Below are 26100 nucleotides of genomic sequence, written 5' to 3' on the forward strand. Positions count from 1 at the left end.
CCAGGTTCAGTTCCCAGCACCCACATGGCAGCTCGAATATCCTCTTCTGACTTCTATGGGCATCTATAAACACCTGTGGTACAGAGACAACAAATGCCCTCAAAATGTTCATACACACACACAAAAAAATCTAATTGTTTACTATTAGCGTACAGAAATGCAATTGATCTCATATACTGACCCTGTGTTCTCTAAGCTGCTGCCCAGGCCCTGGCCTCCTGTTCTGAGTTGCTAAACTGGCTAATAGTTTTCTATACGGACAAGCATGTTGTCTGAGGGCAGAGGGGGTTGGTTTCTTCCTTTCCCCTGTCACCTTGTCTTCCTCGTGACACTGGCTGTAACCCCAGCACTGGCTGTAGCATCCTGCTTCCCCATCAGGGGAGTTCTTGGCTTTACTGTGATGCCCTATACTTTTTGTACAGCTGACTCAGAAAATCCCTTCAGTAGCTGCTTTGTGTCTAGCTTCTGTGCACCATGAGTATGGGAGGTCTCCCAGAAAGCTAGAAGAGGGTATCGGGTCCCCCAGTTACAGATGGTTAGGAGCCATCATGTTGGTACTGGAAATCAAACCCGGGTCCTCCGGAAGAGCAGCCAGTGCTCTTGGCCACTGAGCCGTCTCTCCAGCCCCTGGATTCTGGATACTGTCAAGTGCTTTTCCTGCATTTCTTTGCTCCGCTGCTATATTGTGTGCCAGAGTCGCTGATTATCTTCTGCTGAACCCAACTTGCATAGCGAGCCCATTTGTGGGAAGGTGTTTCCACTTCATAGTCACTGGATGTGACCATCCTGAGGATCAGAGTTTATGAGCACTAACTAATGCTACATTCTTTTTTTGCAGTGTCATAAAAATCCACCTTGCTTCCAATTTTAGGGGCTAGAGGGCCACTGCAGCATAATATGGGGGGGGGGGGGTTGTCATCAGGACACAGTACTCACCAAGCATGGTGGTGTAACCCTAGCACGGGAGAGCCAGAGGCAGGAGGATCTCTGTGGGTTTGAGGCCAGGCCTGTCTACGCGGTGAGTTCCTGTCTCAATGCAAACAAATAAACAAATAGTTCCAAATGTGTATAGAACTTTAAAGTAAGTGAGAAAGGAAATGACAGATCTGAAAAGAGAAATAACTTGGGCCCCTGTTACAGTTACAGGTGTCACCACTCCTGTGGGTACCTGATGGAGTTGGGGAATCAGTCAGGATATAGACACATGGGCCGTGCTACCAGCCACCCAGAGCCAGCGACATTCACAGACCTCCCTTCCCAGAGACAGTAAGAGAACACACATTTTTCTTAAGTGGCTCTGGGATGCTCACCAAAACAGAGACACTCGAGGGCATAAAGCAGACCCTGGCACACAGGAGTGAAGAACTACGGTAGAGCCAAGCTACGCATCAGCGATGGGAAGATCCCTGGGAAATCCTCAGACCAAGGGAAAGATACAACTAATAATGGGTCAGCAAAGAGGTCGAGAGTCAGCTGCTGACTGAAGGTTGACAGCTGAACAGATGCTCTGAGTGTCAACCCCAGCTTTAGGGTGGAGGGGGAGGCTGAACCCTCCCTCCTACAGAGATGCTGAGGTAGCCTCTTCAGCCTCTGACTCACCCTTTCTGCCTTCCCAGTGGATCAGGTTTCCATGCTCAGTGAACTAGCCAGAAGCCAGCCACAGCAGTGAACCTCCTGCTTTAAAATGAAGTATAATCCCGATCCAGGAGGCTCCCGTTTTGAGCACTAATTTCTATTCTTCCTAAGGGAGCTGTTGAAAAGCACTTCCTGTCTGCACTCACTACTAGAGCCTGCAGCAGACAGCCCATCTCTGTGTCCTCTGATTGGGGCAGTGGTTTCTAAGAGACCTGGACTAAGAGGCAGGAACAGATTCCCCAGACCCCGCCCTGAGAGCCAAGGGCAGTAGGCTGGCATGGAGTTACCACTGCACCGATCGTCAGGAGACCTCAGAACTAGACCATTTCCTGTCAACTGCCTCTGGGATGTATCTTTTGGCAGCTAATTTCTTTTCATCAGAATAGACTTGTATGTTGTTACACTTGACAGATGCAGCCCAGTGAGGTAATGGTTGATAAACTTATGCCTATTTCCAACACCAGTGACAGAAAGCTAAGTGATATTTATCAGAGTTAATAAATCCCTCAGAACAGAAAAGAACACTTTAGACAACAAAGGAGAAACTATTCCAAAAGCCCTCAGCTAGACTTATTTTAATGAGTAGCTGCGAGTGGCCAAGTAGAAACTGTGAAAAGAGAAATACACTAATTACATAAACTTTTTATATCTGATAAAGAAAATCCATCAAAATATCAAGAGGAACTTTGTCTAAAGTTGAACTCTAAATAAACTTAATTATACAGGCCCTTCACATAAATAATTCTGAACATAACAGAAATAAGCTTATGTGTTAGAAAGAAACTTCTGGAACTAAATTATAAAAGGAATTTAAATTACAAGGCTTTGCTGGCAAAGAGAGTTGGGATAACAAAGTTGTGGGGCCAGCAGTAGCTGGGCAGGAACGGACTATTTCCCACACACCTGCTGAGACCCAGGCCGAGAGCTGGGGTAGACCTCTGAGCTGATGCGGGCCGAGAGCTGGGGTAGACCCCTGAGCTGATGCGGGCCGAGAGCTGGGGTAGACCCCTGAGCTGATGCGGGCCGAGAGCTGGGGTAGACCCCTGAGCTGATGCGGGCCGAGAGCTGGGATAGACCCCTGAGGTGGCCCTGCTGCTAACTCTCTGCTCTCAGCAGTGAACAGTATGAGCAAGGTAGGACTCCACGGACACATGAGAGGCGTGTATCCGGGCCCCTTTCAGCACCACCCTCACCCTCCACTGGAGAAGTGGGGTGAACACAGGCCTGCAGCAGACAGATTCAAACCTCGGCAGGAAGCTTAGGCGTGCCCATGACTGCAGTGTCACTGAGATTCCCTCCAACCCCTGACACCCAACTCTGCATGTGGGTCAGGAGAAAACAATGTGTCACAGGCACCCAGAGAACAAGCACCTTGCTGCTGGGAGTACCACTGGAAGAACCGCTACCACTGCCCACGAGGGAAGCTGGGAGCTCTGGTGGGCTGGAGCCGGCCGCTGGCCCCACGGGACTGGACCGCTGGCTGGGCTTCTGCTCACACAGGCCTGCTGCTTTCTTCCTCTGAGCGGCAATCTGGGACAAGACGCTGTCTACGCTGCCACCTGAGGAGACAGAGACAGTGTGAGTGAGCACTGTGCTGAGAGTATCTCCCACCCCACGGTGGAGTGGTCTCAAGGTTCAGGCTTGTAAAGAGTTCTACACAAGGGCCCAAAGGGACTGAAGTAGGGCTTGAGTGTCATGGTGAGAAGCAGGGAGGGCAAGAGCTGGCTTGTCTTCATTCCTCCAGGGCCAGGATGTGTAAATCCCTAACCTCATAGAACTCGAGTGTTGAGCTCTCCCTTCTAACTGCATCCTAATCGCCACTCCTCCTCTCAGCTTCCCCAAGTGTATAGCAGCCTAGAGAGGGGCTAGGATGGATACATAGACACACACACACACACACACACACACACACACACACACGCACACGCTTTCTGGGGCTGTTCCCAGGAAGCCACTAGCAACTGGTATTCATAGTGCAACACAGTTGTTACTCCCTCCTGGATGTACTCATCAGCACTTTACGTGGAGTTTACTGACTAGCTAGGTTTGGCGGTGCAGGCCTGGAACCTAAGTACTAGGAAGGCTCGGGGCAGGAGAATATTCAAGTTCAAAGCCTGAGTGAGCATCTTAGTGATGGCCATTCTCATGGTAAAAAGTGAAAAGAGAGTGAGGGGGTGTAACTCAGTGTAGAGAGATTTTTAACAACAAACCAACCACATCAACTGTGTTGCTGGCGGTGGGTTTTTCACTTCGTTTGGTTTCTCAGGGCAGGGTTTCTCTGTGTAGCCCTGGCTGTCCTAGAACTCGTTCTGTAGACCAGGATGGCCTCAAACTCAAAGAGCAGCCTGCCTCTGCCTCTCGAGTGCTAGAATTAAAGGTGTGTGCCACTATCACCACTACAGCCCAGCTACATTCGTGTTTTTTAAAAGGCAAACAGCTGACTCAGTCATGGCGTCTCAGCTACAAAAATCACTGGACAAGCCTGAAATATCACCTTAGGCCGGCAAGCCAAATGACCTGAGGGGGATCCCGGGGATCCCGGGGATCCATGGGGGTACAGAGAGAACTGACCCCTGCAAATTGTCCTCTGACCTTCGTATTCACGTTGAAGCACACACACACCCACACACATACACAAACTCATACACAAAATAAGTAAAAGATTTAAAAAAAAATCAAGGAGGCATTATTTGCATGAGTAAGACTATAGGAGAGCCTGATCCAGAGTTGGCTAAGAGGTGGCCACACCAACACAGTGAAGAGCAGCGGCAGACATATGCATATCAACTTGAAATGTGAGTGACAGAGCAGACCCCCGCTCTACCTCCACCCCATCCCACCCCTGCTCATCAGGGCTCATCAGGGTTCAAATCAGAGCTGTGTGACCTCATCTGAGTCACTGGAAACCCCAGCTCCCTCACCTGCAGCACACAGACAACAACATAAAGAAATTGCTCAGGGACCATTTAAATGGCTCAGCATCGTGCCTGGCACAGTGTTCAATAAATCATTCTGACTGTATGAATATTCATAATATGCACAAAATCGTGCAAGGTCACAGCAGCATGTCAGCGAGGGAGGCCGCATGGGGGAGCCGCACTCTCCGCTTATCCGGCCTTTTTTCTGCCAGCTGCTTGCAGGCCTGTCACAGGTGTGCCCCCTCACAGCCCTATCTTAGCTTGTCCTTGAGATCTTTGGGAGGACTTGAAAGCTCACTGTAGCCTGGAACTGCCCAGGCCCTGCTCTGACATGTCCTCCAGCTTCTGGTAAGTCTGGCCACCACTCTTAGCCACTTGGAGCTTCGGCATCCTCATCTGTCCAGCAGAAACTCCCTGAGGCTTAGCCTTTGCCAAGTTTGTGCACCATAAAACCCCCCTGCATTTTTCTCCATTTCTTATAATGAGAAATAAGAAAACCACTACGGACTTGACATCTTACTTCCCCATCCAGCTTCATCTCAGGAAAATGAGTGAAAGCAAACCTGAACTGATAGTTCATTAAAAAACTCCCCAGCCGCACCAAGAAGTGGCTGGCACGCAGCCGCTTCTGGTATTGTGCGTAGATGGAGCTTGGGGCCAGTAGGTACTTCCCTGAGAGGCCTGTGGCTACTTACCTGAGCGGTTATGTGGCTCCCCACCCAGCCTGTTCATGCCCCCAATGCCACTGGCACCCCCTGAGGAATGAGGCGAGTGGTTGAAGCTCCCAGAGCTGGCAGGAGAGGTGGGGCTTCTGGAGATGCTGGGGAATTTCACTGGCCTGCTGGCAGCCTGCAAGTACAAAGTGAACCAGACAGTTAGGATCAGGCCTTCTGCATCCTGTGAATACTGTCAAGTGCCTCCATCTCAGAGGTCCTTATCAATGATGTGGCTTGCTAAGGACTTAAGGGCACAGGACGATGGGGCTGGGGAGATGGCTCAGAGGTTAGAAGCACTTGCTGCTCCTTTGGGGGACCCAGGTTTGGTTCCCAGCACCCACACAATGGGCTCATAGTGATCTGCAACTCTGGTTCCAGAGGGTCTAATGCATTCTTCTGGCCTCCACAAATGCTGTACACACATACAAGTAAAATGCTTATGAACATAAAATAAATAAAACCTTTTTAAAAAGGAAGGAAGGAAGGAGGAAGGGAGGGAGGGAGGGAGAGAGGGGCAGAACAAGAACTTAGGTCACTTAGATGCTCCCTAAGTATTATCTCAGGCCTCCTTGTGACACAGGGAATTCTGAAAAAAGAGGCCATGCTGGGCAGCTTCGAAACAGACCAATGGCTCCAGGCTAGAGACTACCGGGGTCAAAGGGACCTTTTGTGGGTTTCCTCTCAGGAGTGTACACAGTGGCCCCTAGTGTGTGTTTTTGGTCACAGCCCTGAGCAACATTCTAGACTCCATTAGAGGCCATGAACCCCATGTTTAACCTACCCCACTAGGCCAGTGATAGCCAACAAGTCACTTCTCGGGTCACTTCTCTGGCTGGGTCCTACTTCCCTCACCAACTGAAGGCATAGTGGGAAAGCTGTACTCCCCAGAGAGCAGCCAGGGCGCCAGCGGGGACAGAGGTCCCCATTCCCATGTCCCGCCCTTGCAACATTTTAACCTACCTGTTCAGTTCTTTCAGGATTTATTTAGACTAAGAGACATCGCTCACTTTAGGAACAAAGCAGCTGCTATGAGCCTGGGTCCTAGTGTCTGAGGCCCCTCTGCTGGCCACACACCTGGGTCTCTGTGAGTAGTATCATAGTCCAGGAACTGGATGACTTACAGTGTCTGTGCCCACGTAGCCCACAGGGTGGGCCCTGCTCGCTCTTGGGGGCAGCGCAGTCTTTGTGGGGTCTGCCCTCCCATTGCGGCAGGTGCGGGACCTGTCAGAGCTCCACAGCTCAAAGCTGGACGGGGGCAGGAAGGGTGGGATGACGGCCTTCAGCTTCTCACTAGGGAGTCGGGGGAAGGGAGCTCCATTTCGTAGCTGAAAAAGACAGGCCAGGATTAGATGGGCCCAGGAAGGACCCACACTGGAGAAGGACCCTGTCTCCCAGCACTGTAGATGAGGGCAACCCTAAATATTTCTCCCCTGGCAACAGGAGCCCAGAAAGCATTGTAGGCTCTCCTCCCAGTAAACCATGCACTGTGGCCAGATGAGGCCATGCGCAGGGAGAAGCAGAGAGAAGAAGAGATGCTCAGTTAGAGTAAAGGAGATGGGAGAGAACTGAGCACAACAGAGCGTGCACGGAAGCTGGGGCCAAGAACATGCCCAACACAGGATAAGCGGGATGTGTTTGGGGTGTGGGCATGCCTGGAGCCCCACAGTGCAGGAGGAGGGTGCAGAGCTACAAACCCGGCATGCACCATGCCGGAATAAAGGCCTAAGGGACAAAGGCTGAGAGCTCAAGCCGAGCCACACGCCCTTCCACGCCTGCCACACCCTGGCCATGCCTCCATCACTGACACTGTTTCAACTGTGACTTAGTTTTACACTGTGAATCTGTGCTGCAGTCAGTATAAAATCCTCAGGGCACTGACTCTTGGATGTCTGCAGCAGCAGTCCGTGTCCACGTTCACGTTAATTAAGGAAAGAATGACCATGGTGACAGATGGTCCTCCATGGGGACAGACATCCCACGGCTAACCCTGCCTGGGGGTGGACAAGTGAACAGGCAGGCATCTTTGCACCACTGGCTGCAAACCACCATTCTGGGGCCAACAGAGCCATGGGCCAGCAGCCACCCACGATGGCCATGGGGCGGGCACAGTGGTGCCCTCTGCTGCACACAAGCAGGGGGCAGAACAGTGCCGGACGGGGCTGTAGGCAGGCCTCCCAGGCTTCCCCAATTGCCTAAGCTGTTTCTCTGCCAGTCTGTAAAGGGGTGTCACCCCCTCTGGAAGGGACCAGCTTCCTCTACCCGAGGGGAGCTGGGTACTTGGGTCAGTCAACCCATTTCCACTCCTTCGAGGATGGGTGAAGTTCCTCCAACCCTCTGGAAGCCAGTGACTCTCACATTCTTTGCCCGAGGAGTCATTGGGAAGCCGAGGAGACGGCAGTGTAAGACGTTCCACAGAGCCGTTGAAATTACAAAGAGCTAGAGACAGCCGGCCCCCGCTCCATGGGCTTGTGCTGGGTGAACTCATTCCGTGATGGACTGTCCTGTCACACGGCTATTAAACATGATGTGGCTAAACAAGGTTTTAATGACATGGAAAAGATCACGGTAAATTGTTAATAAATCAGGTCCAACACACGAAATTGCTCTGGGGAGGTTGAGTGAGGATGTGTAAAGAGCTGCAGGCTTAGGAGGTGCTGGTATTTGCTGTTTTTAGTGTAAATGAGTCTATAACACCAGGCCCTAAAAATAATTAGGAAATCCACAAAGGATGAAAACCACAAAATGCCACCATAACTCACTCTGGATGTGTGACCTTGATCATCTTGAGGGGAACCCCAATTACACCTGTTGGCAAAGTGTGGACAAAGGCGGGGCGACTGAGCTCTGCACCGAGGCTTAGGCTTGGTATGTGCTGCTCAGGCTCGCCTGTCCTTGACAATACTGCCCTCTGCTGGCCAAAACTAGGATCCTGGTGCCAAGGTTCTCTAACTCTGAGAGTCTTAGTGCCAGAAAACATCAAGGCCAGAGAGGTGCGCTAACACAGTCAAGGTCAGACAGCACTAGGCTAAAAGCCTGGGGGACGGGGAGCAGGGCACATGGATGACAATCTCTCTTCAAAGCTACCCCCTACGTCAGCGAATGCGGATTTCCTGCCATGATCTACTTCCCACATCGGTTCAGCAATGGCATCCCTGGTGTTTAACAGAGACCCAATCGCCTGGACAGATTTCACACCGTCCCTTCTGCACTGTGTGCTGTGTAAGGCCAGCGTAGGTGGCATGAGACGCCAAGTGCTCATAAGGCCCTGCTCACAGTTCACAGCTGGCGTCTGCTCTGATCCCTAGGGGCCAGCGCTTCATCCACTGGGGCCGGTTCTGACCACCCACCTATCTGTGGCTACCGTGGAGGCAAACACTCACACCCCTGCTCCTTAGAACCAAGCAGCCAGGGCCCAGCGGTCATCGGGCTCACTGTAACAGACTGGGCAGCAGCAACCAGCACAGAATCCCTGTTCTGATCCTCCACTCCCTGCTCAAAGCCCACAGGCTAGGCCGTTCATGCTTCAGGCACCCCACTCACCATGGTTGTCAGTAACACATCCTCCTTCTCTCTTCTTGAGCTCCCAGGACCTATAAAACAAATAGAAGCTTTGAAAATGGCCCTCCCTGTGACCACAGCCTGCAGAGTGGTGGCAGGGGCCCCGCGTCCTGGAAATCTAGCTCTTCTGGGGGCTTAAATATTTAATAACAACCAGTGTTCATTATACTAACAGAGGGAGCATTTAAAGTCATCTCCGAGTGTGTCTTCAGCCTCTGCAGAAGCACAGCCATGATGGGTCAGACAGCAGTGTGCCCACTCAATAGTCTGTCTCTAACATCGGTGCCAAAGGAGTCGATCCAGGACAGGCATCTGACTGCTGCAGGGATCTTATCAAATCCATTTTCCTTCCAGTGTGGAAATCTCCTCAGCAACTGGGCGAGGTCATTCAGTCAGTTGACTGTCCCTAGTGGTGTGTGGCTCACTACCTCACTGCAGGAACTTATCGTATTTCAAGACACTTTCAATACCACAAGGCAATCACACTGGATGGTGCAGACACCACTATCAAAGGCAAGAGACGCTGTGCCTGGCCTGGGGTTCTTAGCAGGCTGCGAAGAACCAGAACATGGGGCTCCTGCCCTGGTAACTGCTGTCTCACTCTGTTACATTCCACATGGTGTCTGCCTACTTCTGTTGTCTCCCAAACCAGCCACTGGTCCTGTCTCATCTCACAACCAACAGTTCGGGGAGTGGGACCTTGACCTTGGCACCGCTGCAGGAACCTGCCCCATGTGCAACCCTTCTCACCGCTGTCTTTGGTCACATGGGCTGCTTCAGGTGGCCCAAGGTGGCTAGTCCTGTCCTGGGGGGGTGCCCGCATGGTGGAGTCCAGCGCCAGCTCAGGCTCATCACAGAAAGGCAAAGGCTGGTTGGCAGCCAACCCACGTGGCAGTGTCTGCATAAGTTTGAGCTTTCGGAACCTGTTGGACATCCGGCTCCACCAGGACTGTGTGGGAAAGAGGAGACAGGAGTCAGCTGTAAGAACCACAGGACAGGCTCCCAGGACAAGCTCCAAATAGCTTCCCCATTCCTGGGTGCCAGGCAGGCACTGGCAATCAGCCACAGCAGCCTTCCAAAAAGACCACACTGCTCATCAAATCCTTCCCAAGACTTTCCAGCAGACTGGGGGAAATGTCCTCAATGTCCTCAACGCCCGAAAGCAGAGAAGAATGGAAGTGGGCAAGAAGCTGGCTGCTTGGGGGCCTTACCTTAGCCCAGGCCAGACAGAGGCCACAAGGGTCGCTCCAAACACCTGACACCTGTCCCTGCACAGCCTCCCTCCACCTGAACTAGGGATGTCCCAGAGAGGGATGGAACTAGAGCCCAACCCATCTATTGCTACCGCTGGTCTTCTCCAAGGACTGAGTGTGGAAGCAGGCTTCAGCCCAGCACTGCTCACAGACGGAGCTCCCATCAACACACAGTGATGAGATGCAGTCATGGCCACAAGAGACAACACTGTAAGTTGTGAGTTGTGCCCCTGCTTCGGGAGAAGCAGGGCAGAGATCAGCGTCCCACAGGTAAAACAGAGCCACAGACCCAGTGAGTGTACTGCACACACAAGCTGTCTAGCTTAGGACTATATCCTGAGGATTTAAAAAAAAAAAAAAGAAAAGAAAAGAAAAGAAAAGAAAAGAAAAGAAAAGAAAAGAAAACCTCCATTTATAAATTGGGGTTCTAAACCACCGTCTTGATTTTTGGCTTGTCCTAAAGTTGTGGAGAGCAATTCTGGGCTCCATAGTTTTGCAAAGCAGCTAATGTGATCACCCCAGTCTCCTCTAGTCCCCTCATTTCCTATGAGCTCTCCAGCTCACCTGCAAGTCAGGCTGACACCCTACCCCCAAAGCTAACCCACCCATGACAACAGGAAGCAGCAGCGCCCCCAGGCTTTCAAAGAGGAAGGCAAACCTTCAGGCCTCCCTTGTCGTCAGGGAGCACCGGGATGCTCCAGGGTTGCCTGGCCTTCGAGTTGGGAAGAGGTGGCCGGTGGCTGGGCCGGCCTCGGTCCTTATTCACTTGCATGCACACAGATGCCAGCAGTCGAACAAGTTCAGTGTCTATGGGCACAGAAAGCAGCATTTGACCAGTGAATATACATCTTCCTGGCCCTGGGGAGCTGCCCAAGTCAAAACTCCTCAGCCTTAGAACTCAGTCCCGTAACACCAAGGCGGGCATAACCCAAGTCCCCAGATCACCCTCCCCCCTTCCCCATTTGATGTTCTCAGAGGTCCCCTCACTCCCAGAAGGCTGGTGTTGAAAAGCACAGGATCTCAGCCGGACTACAGCAGTTCCTAGTCTGTCTCTTAAGTGTCTTGAGGATTTCAAGGGGACTCCTCAGGAGCTCAAGGTGCTGGCATTCAGTATGTGCTTAAGAGAATTTTATATCACATTACTTTTCCTGCAAGTGCCTAGGGCAAACTGTGAAAACAGTCCACTACTCTCTTGACCCAGAAAACCCTACAAAATCATGCAAATCAAGAGGTTCAGATCTTCATGATCACTTTAAGGACATCTGTGAAACTGCTGAGGCCATCAGAGGTATGAATATCTGAGCGGCCACCAAGCACCTCAAGGATGTCTTAAAGAATAACTGTGTGCCACTGCAGCAGTATTATGAGGGACTTGGCAGGAACGCCCAGGCCAAACAGTGAGGCTGGGAGTCACATCAGTGGCCTCAAAGCAGTGCTCCTTTTTCTTCTACACATGCTTTAAAGTGCAGAGGGTGAAGCTGAACTTAAGGTTTAGATGTAGATTCTCCGGTCTCTGACCATTTCCAGGTGAGCCAGGTACCCAAGTCGCACAGTTCAACTTAAGATGCATGATCAAACTTAAGTTCGTGTGGTCAGGCTAACACACAGGTGAGCTCTCTTGCATATCTGAGATGACCTCACTGAAGAGGAGGCCACACTGAGCAAACCACCTCCCAGGGGGAACTGCAGAATGAAAGCTTTCGGCACTAGAAAAAAATTCAGCATAAAATGAATGCAAATAAAAGTGTTGAACGTACCATTAGTTATTGTGAGCTCAACTAGGTTGTTTCAAAAGTAGTGTTGGGCAAGATTGTGAAGGGAGCACTCAGAGCTCCGGGGCTGAGGAATGCATCCATGCAGACCCCCAGGAGGAGGCCCCATGCTGGGGACCACCTGGACTCACCTGCACTCTACTACCTGTTCATCTTTTTGTACAAAATTTTCACTAAAAAAACCCCAGGAGCTGGAGAGATGGCTCAGCAGTTAAGAGCATTTGCTGCTCTTGCAGAGGATCGGGGTTTAGTTCCCAGCACCACACGGAAGCTCATGTCAGGCTGCAGCTCTGGTTCCAGGGGATCCTATGTCCTATCTGGCTTTCATGGGCACTGCATTCATGTGGTACACATGCCACTCATACATATAAACATTTTTTTTTCTAATCACAAAAACCCCAAAACACTAACAATCGGTATGGCAGAAGCCCATAATCCCAGTAGTTAGGAGGCTGAGTTTAAGGCCAGCAGGGCAATGGGTACCTGCTACCAAGCCTGGCAAGCTGAGTACAATCCTAAAAACTTCCAATGGTGGAAGGAGAAAACCAACCTCTGCAAATCATCCTCCGACCTCAGGTGCACCATGACATGCACAAAGCAAGTGTAGTTTTTAAAAAGCTCCTGTTCTCATAATTTGGGGTTGGGATCCCAGCCCTGGCTCAACGCCTATGGCTTAGGGGCCTCTGAACTCCCCTGTCTCTAGATTGAACCTCCAGGATAATCAGAGTCACATGTCGGAGAGACCCCAGCCCCTCTCTGGAAGCCCCAGACCTTAGAAAGGGGCCAGTTAGAGCAGGCAAGGCACGGAGGGGGCAGCCGGGCCTTCAACAACCCAAAGAAGCATGTAAAGCAGACATGGACACATGACTGCAGGACCTTTGACCTCCAAACACTCACATGGTAGAGAAGGGGCTCCTCCTCCACCTGCCTTTTCTTGCCAAAGGTTCTTAATGTTTTCTGCAGAGTCACTTGGTATTTCTGGCTATGACCACAGACGGATCTAGGTCCCAACCGCCTCCAAAGCCACGTGCCCTTGATTGCTCTCTCTCTCTCCATCAACTCCATGATGGCTGGTGCTGGAATAAGGCTAGCATCTTGACCCAAGGGCACGGGAGTGTGCCCTTGACACCTGAGACTGGTTTTCCTACAAATCAGCACAGTTTTCATACAGCCATGGGTTCCCAGGTGCATGTGAGGATGTGGAGGCTGAGCACCATTTGCAGGCTTACTCACCAGGATCATTCAGCAGCATTACCAGGTCAAAGGCTGTGTACCCGTTTTTGGCCCGAAGAGCAACATCAGCCCCTTGATTTAGCAGATACTTGACAATTTCCTTGTTTCTGGGGAGCAAAGAGGCAGGCAGTTAGACTCCCTGTGCTCACCGGGATGTTGATCACCCTGCAGTCCATATGCAAAGGCTTGGTCACAGGAAGGTGCTGCGGACCGTCAGAGGGAGGGCTTTATAGAGGCCTCCCGGTCACTGTGCTTGTACCCCAAAGGGGGTTCTGGAGCTCAGGTTTTGCCTCCTGGACTGAGCACATGCTCTCTGCTCATGCCATGAACACTTATACCAGAGGCTGGAAGCCTTGGGACTGCTTGCTCCGTCTTGAACAGCAACCTCTAGAACCATGAACCAAAATAAACCTATTCTTCCTAAATTAACTGCCTCAGGCATTTTGTTAAGAGCGACACAAAATTAGCTAATCTCCCAAGTGACAGGAAAAGTGTGGCTGTGTTCCCAGACAACAGGCCTGGAAACATTAACCAGGGCATACAACCTTCCAGTGTTTGGGCAGCACACAGGCAATCACCATTGTCCTCATGGTCCGTCATACCCTGTCACTCAACAGGTCAGGGGCCAGTGTGCCTTCTGTCAGTCCTCACATTCCTTCCTTAATGACAATAAAACCAGGGCATCTGCCCTTAAGTGCTAAGGCACCACACCTCCATCTCTGTGGACAGGACTTTCCTTCCAGAACTTTCTGGCAGGGTCAAGGGTTTAAAGCTCATCAGATAAGGTAACCAATGCAAGATTGTGATGTTGCCAGCTGAACCAGGCAAGAGGAGAACCCCTAATGGGGAGCCAGGACATTGAGCAACTACAAGATGTCCCCAGAGAGGCCTGAAGGAGGGTGACAGCCCACCTGGCTGGGATGGTGACATTATTTTAAAGGAGAAGGTTAAGATGACTGCCAGTGTCTAAGGTCATGAAAAGCTCGGGCATGTGTGACCGCTGCTCATATCATAGAAGGAATGCATGACAGAAGTCTCTGAACCACCACGTGGAAACTCCAAAGGAGCCAATCACTGTTCAGCCGAAAACAAATGAGAAGGGACTCTTTCTACCTAAGATGCACCTGCTGTGTGGGTTCCACAGCTACTGCGAACCCCTGCGGAAGGCTGGCAAGCACCCCAGACAGAGAGGAGGCTGGCAGAACTGAGCCCACGTTCACTCCAGCTGTTCTGCTCAATGTCCCCAAAGCCCTGGGTTACAGGTTGTCCTCTTGGGCCAGAAAGCCCCACCCCCACCCGAGCCAGAGCACTTGCTTGGCCTCATGTGGAAGAAGTGCGGGACACAGACCCGTGGTAGGTGGCCTGCATGAGGGCCGTCCAGCCATGCACGCTGTCCTGCTTGTCCATGTCTGCGTGCTTCTCCACCAGCAGCTGTACCAGGGGCAACTGCCCGGTGACAGCCGCCAGCATCAATGGGGTCGCCCCATCCGCATTGACCAGGTTCACGTGGTTGGGGTCTTCGTCGGCAATCTCCTTGACCAGCTGAAAGTTTCCTACAAATGGCAGGAGTCCAGGTAAGCCATGGTTCGGGTCCAGAGTCTCCCACGATGAACATTTGCTCACTCTGCTCTGCTACGATCTTGGAGGGGGGGCCACTAAGGTGGGTAAGAGAAAGCCCCACTCAGATCCCTGTCTGTGACAGACTGAGACCAGCACATGAACAAACGGAAGTGCTGTCTGTGTCTGTTTGAGTAGGGAGAGTGAGGAAGGGCCGCAGGCCTGAAGAGGAAAAATAGGGGTCTAGATGGTGAGCAGAGATCCAGGAGGGCTGCCTGAAGGTGGAAACCCTATAGCTTGGGAGATGGATCAGTGGGTAAAAATGCATGCCATACAAGCCTGAGGACTTGAGTTCAGATCTCCAAACATAAAAGGCAGACATGACGTGTAGCATGGGTGTTTGTAATCTCAGTGCTCCTCCAGGGAGCTAGGAGACAGGAGAATCCCAGCAGCCTGCAGGCCATGAAGCAGAAGAATAAGAAAAAACCCTTCTGATGGTGGACAGGTAAGAGAGGTGAAGGTGGAAGGAAGGATGGTGGAGGTGAGCGACACTGAGGCCATCCTCTGGCCTCTGCTCAATGCCACTGCACACATGTGCTGCATTCTCTCTCTCTCATACATGGAAACTCTGAGCCAAAAAGCCCTGCCGTCATAACAAAACTGGGGCTCATAGAGGGGAAGGCAGGGCCACGGGAGAATGTTCTAGAACCTGTGGGTAGAACTCTAAGAAATTCGGGCCTCCGCAGCCCTTCCCCGGTGAGGGTAAATTATAATCTCACAAAAGTTAGACTATCAAAAAGAAATAAAGCGAAAACCAAAACCACATTTCTTCATCAGATTCCTGTTGCCCATGAACAGACGTGGGGATCAGTCAGGCTTGAGGGTGGGCCTTGGGCTTTTCAACATCCAGAAAAGCTTTCTGAATCACTTACCCATTTTCAGTGCGTGGAAAATATCAGGACGCCTCTTCTCCTCATCTGGGTGAACAGAGATTTTTAGAATTACTGACAAGTATAACACAACTGTAAAGGCCCAGGGGTCAGGGCACAGGCTGGCTTTCTAAAGGGCACGCTGTTAGGAGCCATGGGGCAGAGGCTCGGGGCAGTGATTCTGAGCTCCACGTGAGCTTGCGTGCACATTTCTAGACAGGCTGGCCCACTACCACTAACACATAGACCATGTCCACAGCGCCAGGCTCCGAGGATCAGCAGCTGGTGTAGGGAAGAGGTGCTTCACACACATGGAGCCTCCTCAGAACCACTGCGCTAACCAGCGCCCGGCAGCCATCCCAGCCAGGCTGCATGATGGAGTGACTCCACGACTCTCAATGTCAACTACAGTTAGGGTTGACATGGCTAATTTTGCCTGTGAAATATCGACACGTGACAGCACACTGTAGTTATCAAAACATTACCTTCAGTGGCTGAAGAAATGGTCCGGCAGTTAAGAGCACTGGCTACTCTCCCAGAGGACCCAGGTTGGATGCCCAATACCCATATGGTGGCTCACAGCATCTGTAACTCCAATAGCCAAGGATCTAGTGCCCTCTTCTGGCAGTATACAGGCATAATGTTGGTAACACTCATATACATAAAATAACATCTGTAAAAATGTGACTGCCTTTAATTGCTTACAAGCCAAACTGGCTGGGGCCCAGGGCTTTCCCAGAGCAGGGCTTTTAAGACACAGGAATATCACCAATGTTATTGCTGGCTGCAATAAGCAGCCACCTGGTCCACCGGGTCACCACAGTCCAGCCTGGCTTCTGAGGCGGGGGCAGCCGTTGTGCCCTGATGGCCCATGCTGCTGGGCTAGGCCTTTCCTCACTCTGTGCTTTAATGGTGTTGTCCACAGACCCCTCCCTGTCCGAAGACAGAAAACTTGTCCCAACCTCCACACAGAAAGATGATAGAAGAGTATCACTGAGACAGGGCAGCTTTGTTTGGGTGAAAAAGAGCGCAGGGCTTCCAAGGTCCTGTGGGAGTGGATTTCAGCATTTCCAGGGAAGAACTGGGGGTCGGAGTGGCTACTGCTGATGACTTAATGATTGTGCAGCCTTGACTTCTGTGGTGGCCTCTCTGCGGCTACTGCAGCTGCTGGACCCCTGGGGTTCACTCACTGTCCTCTTTCCTGGGAGACCATCCTGCTACTCCACACTGCCTCTCTTCATCTTGTCCTTACCTGCTGTGTTAACTCACGACACTTATGTCATTTATTTCCTATTTATGACCCGCCTTCCCATACAAAGGCCATAGTCCTCCAGGATGGAGATCAACTCTTCACTGGTAATGTGCCAGGTGCTTTGTCTTGGTTTGGTTTTGGTTATTCGAGACAGGGTATCTCTGTGTAGCACGGGCTGCCCTGGACTAGCTTTGTAGACCAGGCTGGCCTCGAACTCACAGAGATCAGCCTGCCTCTGCCTCCCTGAGTGGTGGGATCATAGGTGTGCACCAGCACACCTGCCCCGCTGTCAGGCACTTTGAAGGTGCCTGGAACAGAGCGAGCATCACACAAACACCAGGAAAGGAAATGAACTTGCACTGTTGGGAGCTACACCCCTGGCGCTGGGCCGGGCACTTCAAGGTACAACTGTCACAAAGCCTGACAGAAGAAGAGCATCTGTGCTTCATAACACAGGGCACTAGGAGTCCCAGGAAGCGATGCCACACCAGAGGCCACACAGTCTCGGTGAGCTGAAGCAAACCGAAGCTCAAGATGGGTCTGACGGAGAGTCAGCATTTGTCTCACTCTGCTGGGCACTCAGGCTGTGTGACACCGCTGGATAGAGGTTCCAAAATGCAACATGTTCATAACTGTTCCACTAGGAACAACGGAAAAAATAGAGCGCAAAGAAATGCAACTACATGCCAGGAAAGCCCAAAAGGGAGCTACTCTGTACTAATTTTGAGCGAACTGGTCCTTAGGGATTGAAGGCTACCATGCCATTCCAGAATAGGAGGTGCAAACCTAGGTTTGGGACCAACCTGTCCAAAGTCTGTCTCTGCATTTAGCACAAGGCCACACCCACTCATTTACATCCTAACTACGGCTGCTTTCACTCTAACTAAAGGGCCAATAATCCTTGCGTCTGCACCTGCATATCCCAGGAAGCCTAAATATTCATTACCTGGCCTTTTACAGAGAAAACACTGCTGGCCTGTGTCTCGAAGGATTCTAGGACCACCTACAGCAGAGTCAGTGCTTAGGGAGAAAAGGCCGTTCATGCTGAGAAATGTGTAAGGCCTGTTTGTAACGGGCATTCATCGGCACCGTATAGCTCAAGGCTCACGGCCTGCATGTTAAGACTTTTCTTCCGCACACATTTTCGGTTGGGCAACCTTGGCCTGTGCCTCGTCTGTGGGGCCACAACAGGAATGGAACAGGGGTGGGGGTTGGCCTGACCTGTTTTCGGCCTGACAGTGGTCAGTGGGTCCAGGTAGTCAGCCACTTCCCTGTGCTTGCGCTCAAGGGCAACCTCGAAGGCTGTCTTCTCCAGCACACTGAGGTGGTCGGGGTTGGCTCCTTTCTCCACCAGCTGCTGTGCCACACTGAGCTTCCCAAGAAGGGCCGCCAGCATCAGGGGGCTCCAGCCCACAGTCCGGGCTGTGCGGTTGGGGTTCGCACCCCACTCCATCAGCAGGCGGACCACGGCCTCATGCCCGTGCTGAGCGGCAGCCATCAGGGCCGTGATGCCCAGCAGTTCGTCCCTGCTGCCTCCCATTGCCGGTGACTCGCCAGAGGAGTTGTGATGGTCCACAATGGCACCTGCCTCTAGCAGCAGCTTCACCACGCCCAGGTGGCCGCCCCGAGAAGCCACAGTGAGCACGCTGGCACCCAGACGATTCTGAGCGTTGACATCAGCCCCGTGATCCAAAAGGAGGTGTGCCACGCTCACATGCCCACACCTGCCAGAAAGATGGGAATTAGTGACACAAAACAGAAAACATCGACAAGGGAACAGTTCCAGTGACCCTCACCACTGCCAACTACTGCAGGCACAGGGGCTGCTCAGAAGGAACGACCTCCGACTGGTGTTGGGTACCAGGCTGGCCCTGAGCAACCATCCTCATCTGATGGCAGGAGCCATGGCTAGACTGACATCTAGGTCTCTCCTCCATCGACACTGAGGAAGAGTATTTCTTTGTGCCTTCATTTCCTGGCACTAATAGCTTACCTCCATGAAGGGCTGCTTGAGGCTTACTGAGCATATATAATATACAAAGCTCCCGGAGGAGTGTAAGGCAGAGGTAGCAGGCGCTCGGTGTTTGCTATAATTGCTATTCCTTTTCCAGTCTGCAGTCTGCTACAGTCACCAGCCTGGCTAAGGGTCACTCTGGGATAAAGCTCTAGGTTCAACTAAGACCCTGCCTCAGTGAATACTATGGAGAGTAATCAAGGCAAACTCCAGACATGGGCCTCAGGCCACCACGGGTATGTTCACACATGTACCCATATACACGCAAACACTCGTATGAGCGCACACAGTAAAAAAAAATAAAAAATAAATGGACATGGTAGTGCGCACCTATAATCCCAGTACTGAAGGGGTTAAAACAAGTGGATCTATGTGACTTGCCTGCCAGCCTTGCTAGCCTGCTTTCCATGTTCCATGGAGGTCAATGAGAGACTGTGTCAAAAAAAACAACAAGGTGGGGTCTGGAGAGCCGGCTCAGCAGTTAAGAGCCCTGGTTGCTCTTCAGAGGACGCAGGTTTGACTCCCAGTACCTACACGGCACTTCATACCAGCCTGATACTGTCTTCTGAACTCAGGGGTACCAGGCACAAATGTGCATAGACATGCAGGCAAACCATCATACACATAAAGAAAAAAAAATCTAAAATTGAAAAACAAGGTGGACTTTATCTGAGGAAATACACCTGCGGTAGACGAATGACCTACACACACACACACACACACACACACACACACACACACACACACGCGCGCCTGCCCCCCCCCCCCCCCCCCGCCGAGTTTTCCGAATCATGGCCTGCTAAGCTGTCTCTGCCAGGGCTCTGATTCCCTCATGGGCAAGGCCCTTGTTTCGAGTCCTTTGTGTCTCCTCAGCCCGCACCATCCCAGCACGTGCCAGATGTGGCAGCTGGGCTGGGCAAAGGGACCCTGGCACCTCTGTGGGGGCCTACTGCCACCTGCTGGCAAGAATGTTCACTGCAGGTGACTATGAACCTGGCTTAGGCCAGCTGTGTGGCTCCATTCAGGGCCCGGAGAAGACGGGCTCCCGACAATTTCTTGACTCCGGGAGGACAGCTGCTGCTTCTCAGTGGACAGACTTAGGGGTCGTGAGCAAGTGGAGAAAGTCAGCTAGAGAAGGGTCCTGACTAACAGGAGAGAATGACAAACCGCGGATGGGGTGTCAGGCTCAGGCGCCAGGCTGAGTTCTTGCTCAGCCCTCCTTTCTGGAAGCCGATCTTGTGCTTCAGCTACATCTAGGGGGAGGCTTGGTCAAGGCGAACTCTGGTCTGAGGCTCCAGCTGAATATAAAATACCTTCTGGGCTGTGAACCTTGACACACCAGGCTGCCTCCTTCGGCATGCGAATGAGAACCTGGTAGCCGGGGCCTCCAGCCTGGGGCAGGTTGGGAGTTCTTCAGAGCAGAGAGGCGAGTCTGGGGAGACACACTAACATACACAAACTGCAAACTCTGCAAACTCAAGCCCCCCCCTTCCTGTTTGCTCCTGCCCATCCTCCAAGCAGCCCACACACCTAAACCTCAGGGTCCATCCCGACTGCCAGAGTCAGGAGGGCTGCCCACACTGCTAATATTTCCCAGGCCTTGCCGCACCCTCCCCCCTCCCGTCCATGCCCTTCCATTATGGATCTGACTCACACCCCCTGCCATTTGGTCCTGCCAAGCAAAGTGCTGAGCCTCTGCCCTTCTCAGGCCCTCACTCTCATCTCACCAACTCTGACAGGTTCTGGAGCTCCCTCCCAAGACACCCCAAGTCTGCTGCTCCCCTCTGTCTACGCCTCCTTCAAAAACCGTGTCTCCCCTACTTGACTGTGGCTAAGGACAGGGCCAGGTGACTGCCCTGTCCCCTAACACAGGAGATGGCCTGTGTTAGAGTTCAATATATTCTGTCCAGTGAATAAATAAATGAATGCATTGCAAAGGCGACAAGGGAGGGATGGTCTGGGAGAGAGAAAGCAACCACGGCAGCAGAGCTGAAAGCCCCCACTGGCTTTGGGAACACAGAGTAAACTCCAGTGTAATCTCTCACTGCAGATTACAAGGTGCTTTCAGATTCTTATCTCATTTGAAATCCCGGAGATGAACACAGGGCCTCTCACTTCACGGATAAGGAGGCTGAAGAGAGTAGCAGAGAGCAATTAATCTCAATTTGGAAGTGACAAGACCCAAAACAGCCCCAAGAATTTCAAATCGCAGCTCCTCCAGCCTGCCCAGTTCCTACACAGGAAGCAAAGGGCTGAATTCGAGCAGAAATTCTGAATCTTGGAATGTTTTCTGAACTCTCAGGTGGCCCTAGAGAGCATTCAATTAAGCCGAAAATATGAAATGATGCAACAGAGCCAGAGATAATTTCTCGGATGTTCAATTTCTAATAGGTAATTACTGAAAATGGGGCTGCTGGGGGCTTCTGAGCAGGTGCTGAAACTGCCAATTAATTTCAGCAATTAACACCTGTGCTTTAAGAGCCAACACGTGATCTTGCCACTCAGAGCACCTGGCAGCCACCCACATGAGTGGGCTAAAGACAGAAGTGGTTGGAAGGTAAGCAGACCAAGGAGCGGCTAGAAAGCCACACCAGGCTGTCCCCTGCTCAGAATCACTGCCAGCGCCCAAAGGGAGTTGTCACTTGCTGGATTCGTGGCTCTTGGGCTATCAGTCTGAGAGTGAATATTACCGTCATTCAAACAGTTATTTGGCCATAGGCAAGTTACTTCATTTCTCTGTAGCTCAATTCCCTAACTAAAGGGGACAACGGTACGCATACTTCCTAAAGTTTCAGATGGACAGAAGGAGTGAGTCCATTTAAAGCAGCAAGCACAGTGCTGGGCACAAAATAGGTGCTCAAGAAAGGTTAATGGACCTATGATGCAGGCCAGGCTGATGCAGGGTGATCAAACCTGGACTACAAGGTAAGTTCTAGGACAGCCTAGGCAACTCAGGGAGACGTTGTTTTAGAAGAGGGCCTAAGCTGTAAGTCGGTGGTAGCATGCTGGCCTGCCAGGTGGAGGCCCTGGGTTCAAGCCCCACTACTGCGGAGGGGGAAGAAAAGAACGATCTATTCTTTTGCAAACAGCAACCAGTGCTACCGAAACCGTAAGAAAACATTAGTACAAGTCCAGGTGCAAGGCCTCTATGGCTTGCCCCACTGACTGTTGGAAGACACAAGGTGATAAACACAAGCCCACTTAGGCGGACACAGTGACTGTCTGTAGCGGTGTCTGAGGATTGTGAGAGGAGCACGAGAATGGAGCATGTCCATGCACAGGTCACCCTGACCTAAGGGACCAGCAGACCCTCCAGGAAGTGTCCCTACATCAGTCCCTGACCCTGACCCTGAGCCTCCACATGGCCAGGCAGCAGAGAGCTCGGTGTATCTGATCCAGTGCAGTGGAGTCGGCTGTGAGGGCGGCACTTAAAAAGTGTCCAGACCCTAGTGAACAACCAAGTGTGAATTCTAATCCTCTCCTCACAGAGACACCTTGGTTTTATAGAACAGTAAGGAGCATATCACACTAAGCTCTCAAAACGGCACCTTTCAGGGCCGGAGAGATGGCTCAGTGGCTAAGAGCACTGGCTGCTCCTCCAGAACACCCAGGTTCAATTCCCAGCACCCACCTGGCTGCTGACAACGGCCTGTAACTCCACTTCCAAGGGCTCCGAGGCCCTCCTCTGGCTTCTGAGGGCACCACGCATGCACACAGCACACAGACATTGGTGCAGGGAAAACACCTACACACATAAAATAGTAATTAAAAAACAGCGCCTGTGGCACACTGAGACAGGAAAAGACAACCCAAGGCCTCTCAATTACCAAGTGTCAAAGTTGGAGTGCTTGGACCACAAATCCCAGTTCTTTTCTGCCTGAAAGTCTAACAGACCGGGGCATGGCAAACATGGTGCCAGCAGGTCCCACCCTCCTTCCTTCCCTCTCCCTTGCTAAATGGATAGAGTACATTCCCAAAGCTAGCCACCAAGGTCTACTACCTTATTTGGCCACTTCCTTATGCCTGACCAAAACACCAAGGTCCAACTATTAAAACACAAGGTCCAGCAATCAAAATTCATTATTTGGCTATACTGGCTAGCCTGTCCAATCAGGACTCACCAACTTACCCTAGCACAGACCTACTCTTTTCTCCCTAGAAACTACTCCTGTAGAGACACCTGCTGCTGTCTTTGCTGGAATCCCCCTGTGGGTGTGTTCGGGGCTGACTCCCGGGCCCTTCACTAACTTTTATACAGTAAAGTCTACTAAATCTGTTAAATTGTTAATTAACCATTATGACTAGGTTAAGTCTCCTGCCCATCAAGACAGGCAGGAGTCGACGGGTATGATGGCACACGCAAATCCCAGCACTGGGGAAGCAGAGACCGAAGGCACTGGAGTTCAGGGCCAATGTGGCCCGAGTTACGGAAATGAAATTAATCAGATGATGTGGACCACCCTGCAGAACTCAGTTAACAGTGAAAACAGGGGACCTGCTGTTGGTGGCAGTGGGCGAACCAGCGCTGCAGTCCACTGCAAGCCAAGCTTCAGCAAGTTCCCCGAGACTTGCAAGGCCTCTACGGTGGGTGGAGCTGAGGTGTATACCTTTCAAAGGCAGGAAGTCACTCTGAGAGTCTTTCTCATGTCCCTTCCCGCCCTCCACCCCCCTCCTCCCAGTCACAACCTTCAGAAAGGTAAATCCAGGATCCCCATCTGAGAAGACATCTCAGTGAGTCTCAGGTGTAGCCAGGATTGGGGACACACAGGGAGGCAGCCTGCTGCAAGTGGATCGGGCTTTTCTGGTGTGGTGAGGCCAGAGGATATGGCCAAGCATGGAAGGCTTCCTGGAAGAAGCTAAGCTGGGAAATGGAGGGACTTTGCTGAGGGCAGAAGAAGAAAACTTACGTTAAGGGTTCCGAAGAAGGACTCCCTGGCCACACACATTCTCACTGACTGAGTGATGGAGGCACATGCCTCCAGCATGCAATCTCAAGTTTTCCCCTGTAAGGTGGAGAAGATATTCTTGGCACAGAGTGAATGCTCAGAGTTAGCTTTTTAATGACAGTGCGATGCAGAGAAGGGCTAGATGAGATCTCGGCCTGAGCTTGAGAGACCAGGATGAAGGTACTGAAGAGTCTGAGCAGGAGTGTCATCCTGAGGCGAGGGCAGCTGCTGCAGACAGGCACAACTAGGCACTCACTCTGGAAAGATGTGGAAGCTCTTCCGGGAGGCACAAGCAAGCACATACACAGAGCAAAGGAGTATGGCGGGAGGCTTCTACAGAGATGTCCGTGGACACGTGTGAGAGGATGGGGAGAAGGGTGTGAGTCCAGGGACATCACAGGCCAACTGGGGATGGGTGGGTACCAGACAGGAAGGAAGGATCACCTGAAGGAAGAATGGGCACTAGGAAGGGACCTAGAAGAAAGATTTTGAGGTCACAGTTGCTGCCCTGGAATTCTCCCCAGGTGCCACCTGAAAGCCAAGCTCACTCTCAGGACCATCTCTCTGGGGTTCGAGAGACGGCTCAGCAGTTAGGAGTACCTGCTGCTCTCAGACCCCAGGTTTGGTTCCCAGCACCTGTGTGCCAGATCGTAACTGTCTGTACCTCCAGATATCCATCACCCTCTTCTGGCTGATGCCTGTACCTTCAGAAATCCACCACCCTCTTCTGGCTTCCCTCAGGCACCATGTGGTGCGCATACATATAGGCACACACACACACACACACTCATACACAAAATAAAATTAAAAAAACAAACCTTTAAAAAAAAAGATTTTTCTCTTTTCTTGTATTCTCCAATTTGGTACATTTGTAACCCCCAGGCAGCAACGTAGAGATAGATTTTGCCTTCTCCCTCCCTCCCAACCCCTTCACAGGGTCCGGCAGTCACCAGGAATAACTTGGTTTGGTCTGATCCAGGCCACTATCCTTCCTAACCAGCCTTCCTGACTCTAGCCTCTCTCCCCATCCGTTCTCCCAAGCGGTGACTGTAACTTATCCAGAACGAAGTCTGATCCAGTCACTCTGCCCTCTGCCTTCCACGCTCCGACCATCCTTAGACTGTGGACTTCTCAACCCGATTTCTTCCCTCCGAGGGCGAGCTCCTCTCCTGTTATTTTCAGCCCCCTTCCGGGTCCTAGCATCCTCCCAGGTGTCTCACAGTTGTGACTATGTGATTGCACTGCGCCCGCCCCCCCCCCCCACGTTTTCCCGTCGTGGCTAGTACTTTCACCTCCGCGGGTCTTTACACCTCATTTCTACTAAAAATTGGCCCCATTCGCCCAACTGGGTCAGCTATTACAGTCAGACCTTCCAGATCAAGATTGCTGTTTTATCTACCCATCCTACTCCCATCCCCAGGTGGGGGCTTAACTGGATCCCGGTTGACTATATCCCCAAAGCCAGGATGAGTGACATGTTCGTAGGAGACCCTGGATGCAAAACGGAATGAATGAACGCCTGGAAGACTCACTCCGCAGCCTCCACACTGTTCAAAAGGCAAAGTTTCTAACATCCTAACCTGGTGTCTCTGAAACCGCCCTTCCATTTCCAGCATACAGATGACCAAAAAGCAAGGCTCCAAGTCTGCCATTTGCACTCACCCGTGCCGGACTCTCTCCCTCCCGGTCCCCGCTCACCTGGCCGCCTGCATGAGCGCGCTCCAGCCGTAGTGGTTGCGACTGTTGACCGAGGCTCCGCGGCGCAGCAGGAACCGCACGAGTGGCTCGTGGCCACCGGCCGCCGCCAGCTGCAGCGCTGAGTTGCCCGCCTCATCCGAGCAGTCCACCGGCACCGGCGCCCCGGCCTCCGCTGCCCGGGCCGCCTCGGGCCCTGCCGGCTCCGTTCCGGCCTCGGGCCCGGCGGCGGGCTCGGCGCCAGGCTCCAGCAGGCGCCGCGCGGTGTCGGTGTCTCCCTGCTCGCAGGCGCGGAGCAGCAGCTGCAGGCCCGGGGCCAGCGCGCCCTCGCCCATCGCCGGCCGCCCGCTCCGCGCCGCGGCCCGCGCCCACCCCGCGTCCGCGCGCGCCCGCCGCCGTCCGCAGCCCCGCCCCCTGGGTGCGTGCGCGCGCTCCGCCGGGGCCGCGCCTGCCGGGTACGCGCGCTCAGGGCCCGCCTCCGGCCTTGGAGGGTGGGCCAGTGACTGCGCGGTCACTCCTCAGCCTTCCTGCCGGGTGCCAATCCCAGGCCTCGGAGTCGCCGCCGCCCTGGAACGCCAGCAGCGTCTCCACCTATCCCAGATCGCCCGGCACTCCACTAGCC

At 52.4% G+C, this 26100-nt stretch overlaps 1 protein-coding gene across 5 annotated transcripts in view; it reads right to left on the reverse strand.

Annotated features, from left to right (window-relative positions):
- The window catches only part of Anks6 (ankyrin repeat and sterile alpha motif domain containing 6), a 41488-nt gene extending 15627 nt beyond the window's left edge, over positions 1-25861 (reverse strand). For all 5 annotated transcript variants that reach the window (XR_009590693.1, XM_021641502.2, XM_021641503.2 and 2 more), the window contains exons 1-11: positions 25482-25861; positions 18045-18547; positions 15575-15619; positions 14434-14638; positions 13086-13192; positions 10739-10887; positions 9578-9776; positions 8810-8859; positions 6391-6594; positions 5249-5402; positions 3007-3194 (exon numbers count right to left, since the gene is read on the reverse strand). Coding sequence is in view for 4 of the 5 variants with exons in the window: in XM_021641502.2 (XP_021497177.1) it covers positions 3007-3194; positions 5249-5402; positions 6391-6594; positions 8810-8859; positions 9578-9776; positions 10739-10887; positions 13086-13192; positions 14434-14638; positions 15575-15619; positions 18045-18547; positions 25482-25813 (2136 nt within the window). In the remaining variant the exon portion in view is untranslated. The remainder of the gene's footprint in view (positions 1-3006; positions 3195-5248; positions 5403-6390; positions 6595-8809; positions 8860-9577; positions 9777-10738; positions 10888-13085; positions 13193-14433; positions 14639-15574; positions 15620-18044; positions 18548-25481) is intronic.
- Positions 25862-26100: the final 239 nt, after the last annotated feature.

Source organism: Meriones unguiculatus, chromosome 3 (genome assembly GCF_030254825.1).
Source record: "Meriones unguiculatus strain TT.TT164.6M chromosome 3, Bangor_MerUng_6.1, whole genome shotgun sequence".
Taxonomy (NCBI): Eukaryota; Metazoa; Chordata; class Mammalia; order Rodentia; family Muridae; genus Meriones; species Meriones unguiculatus.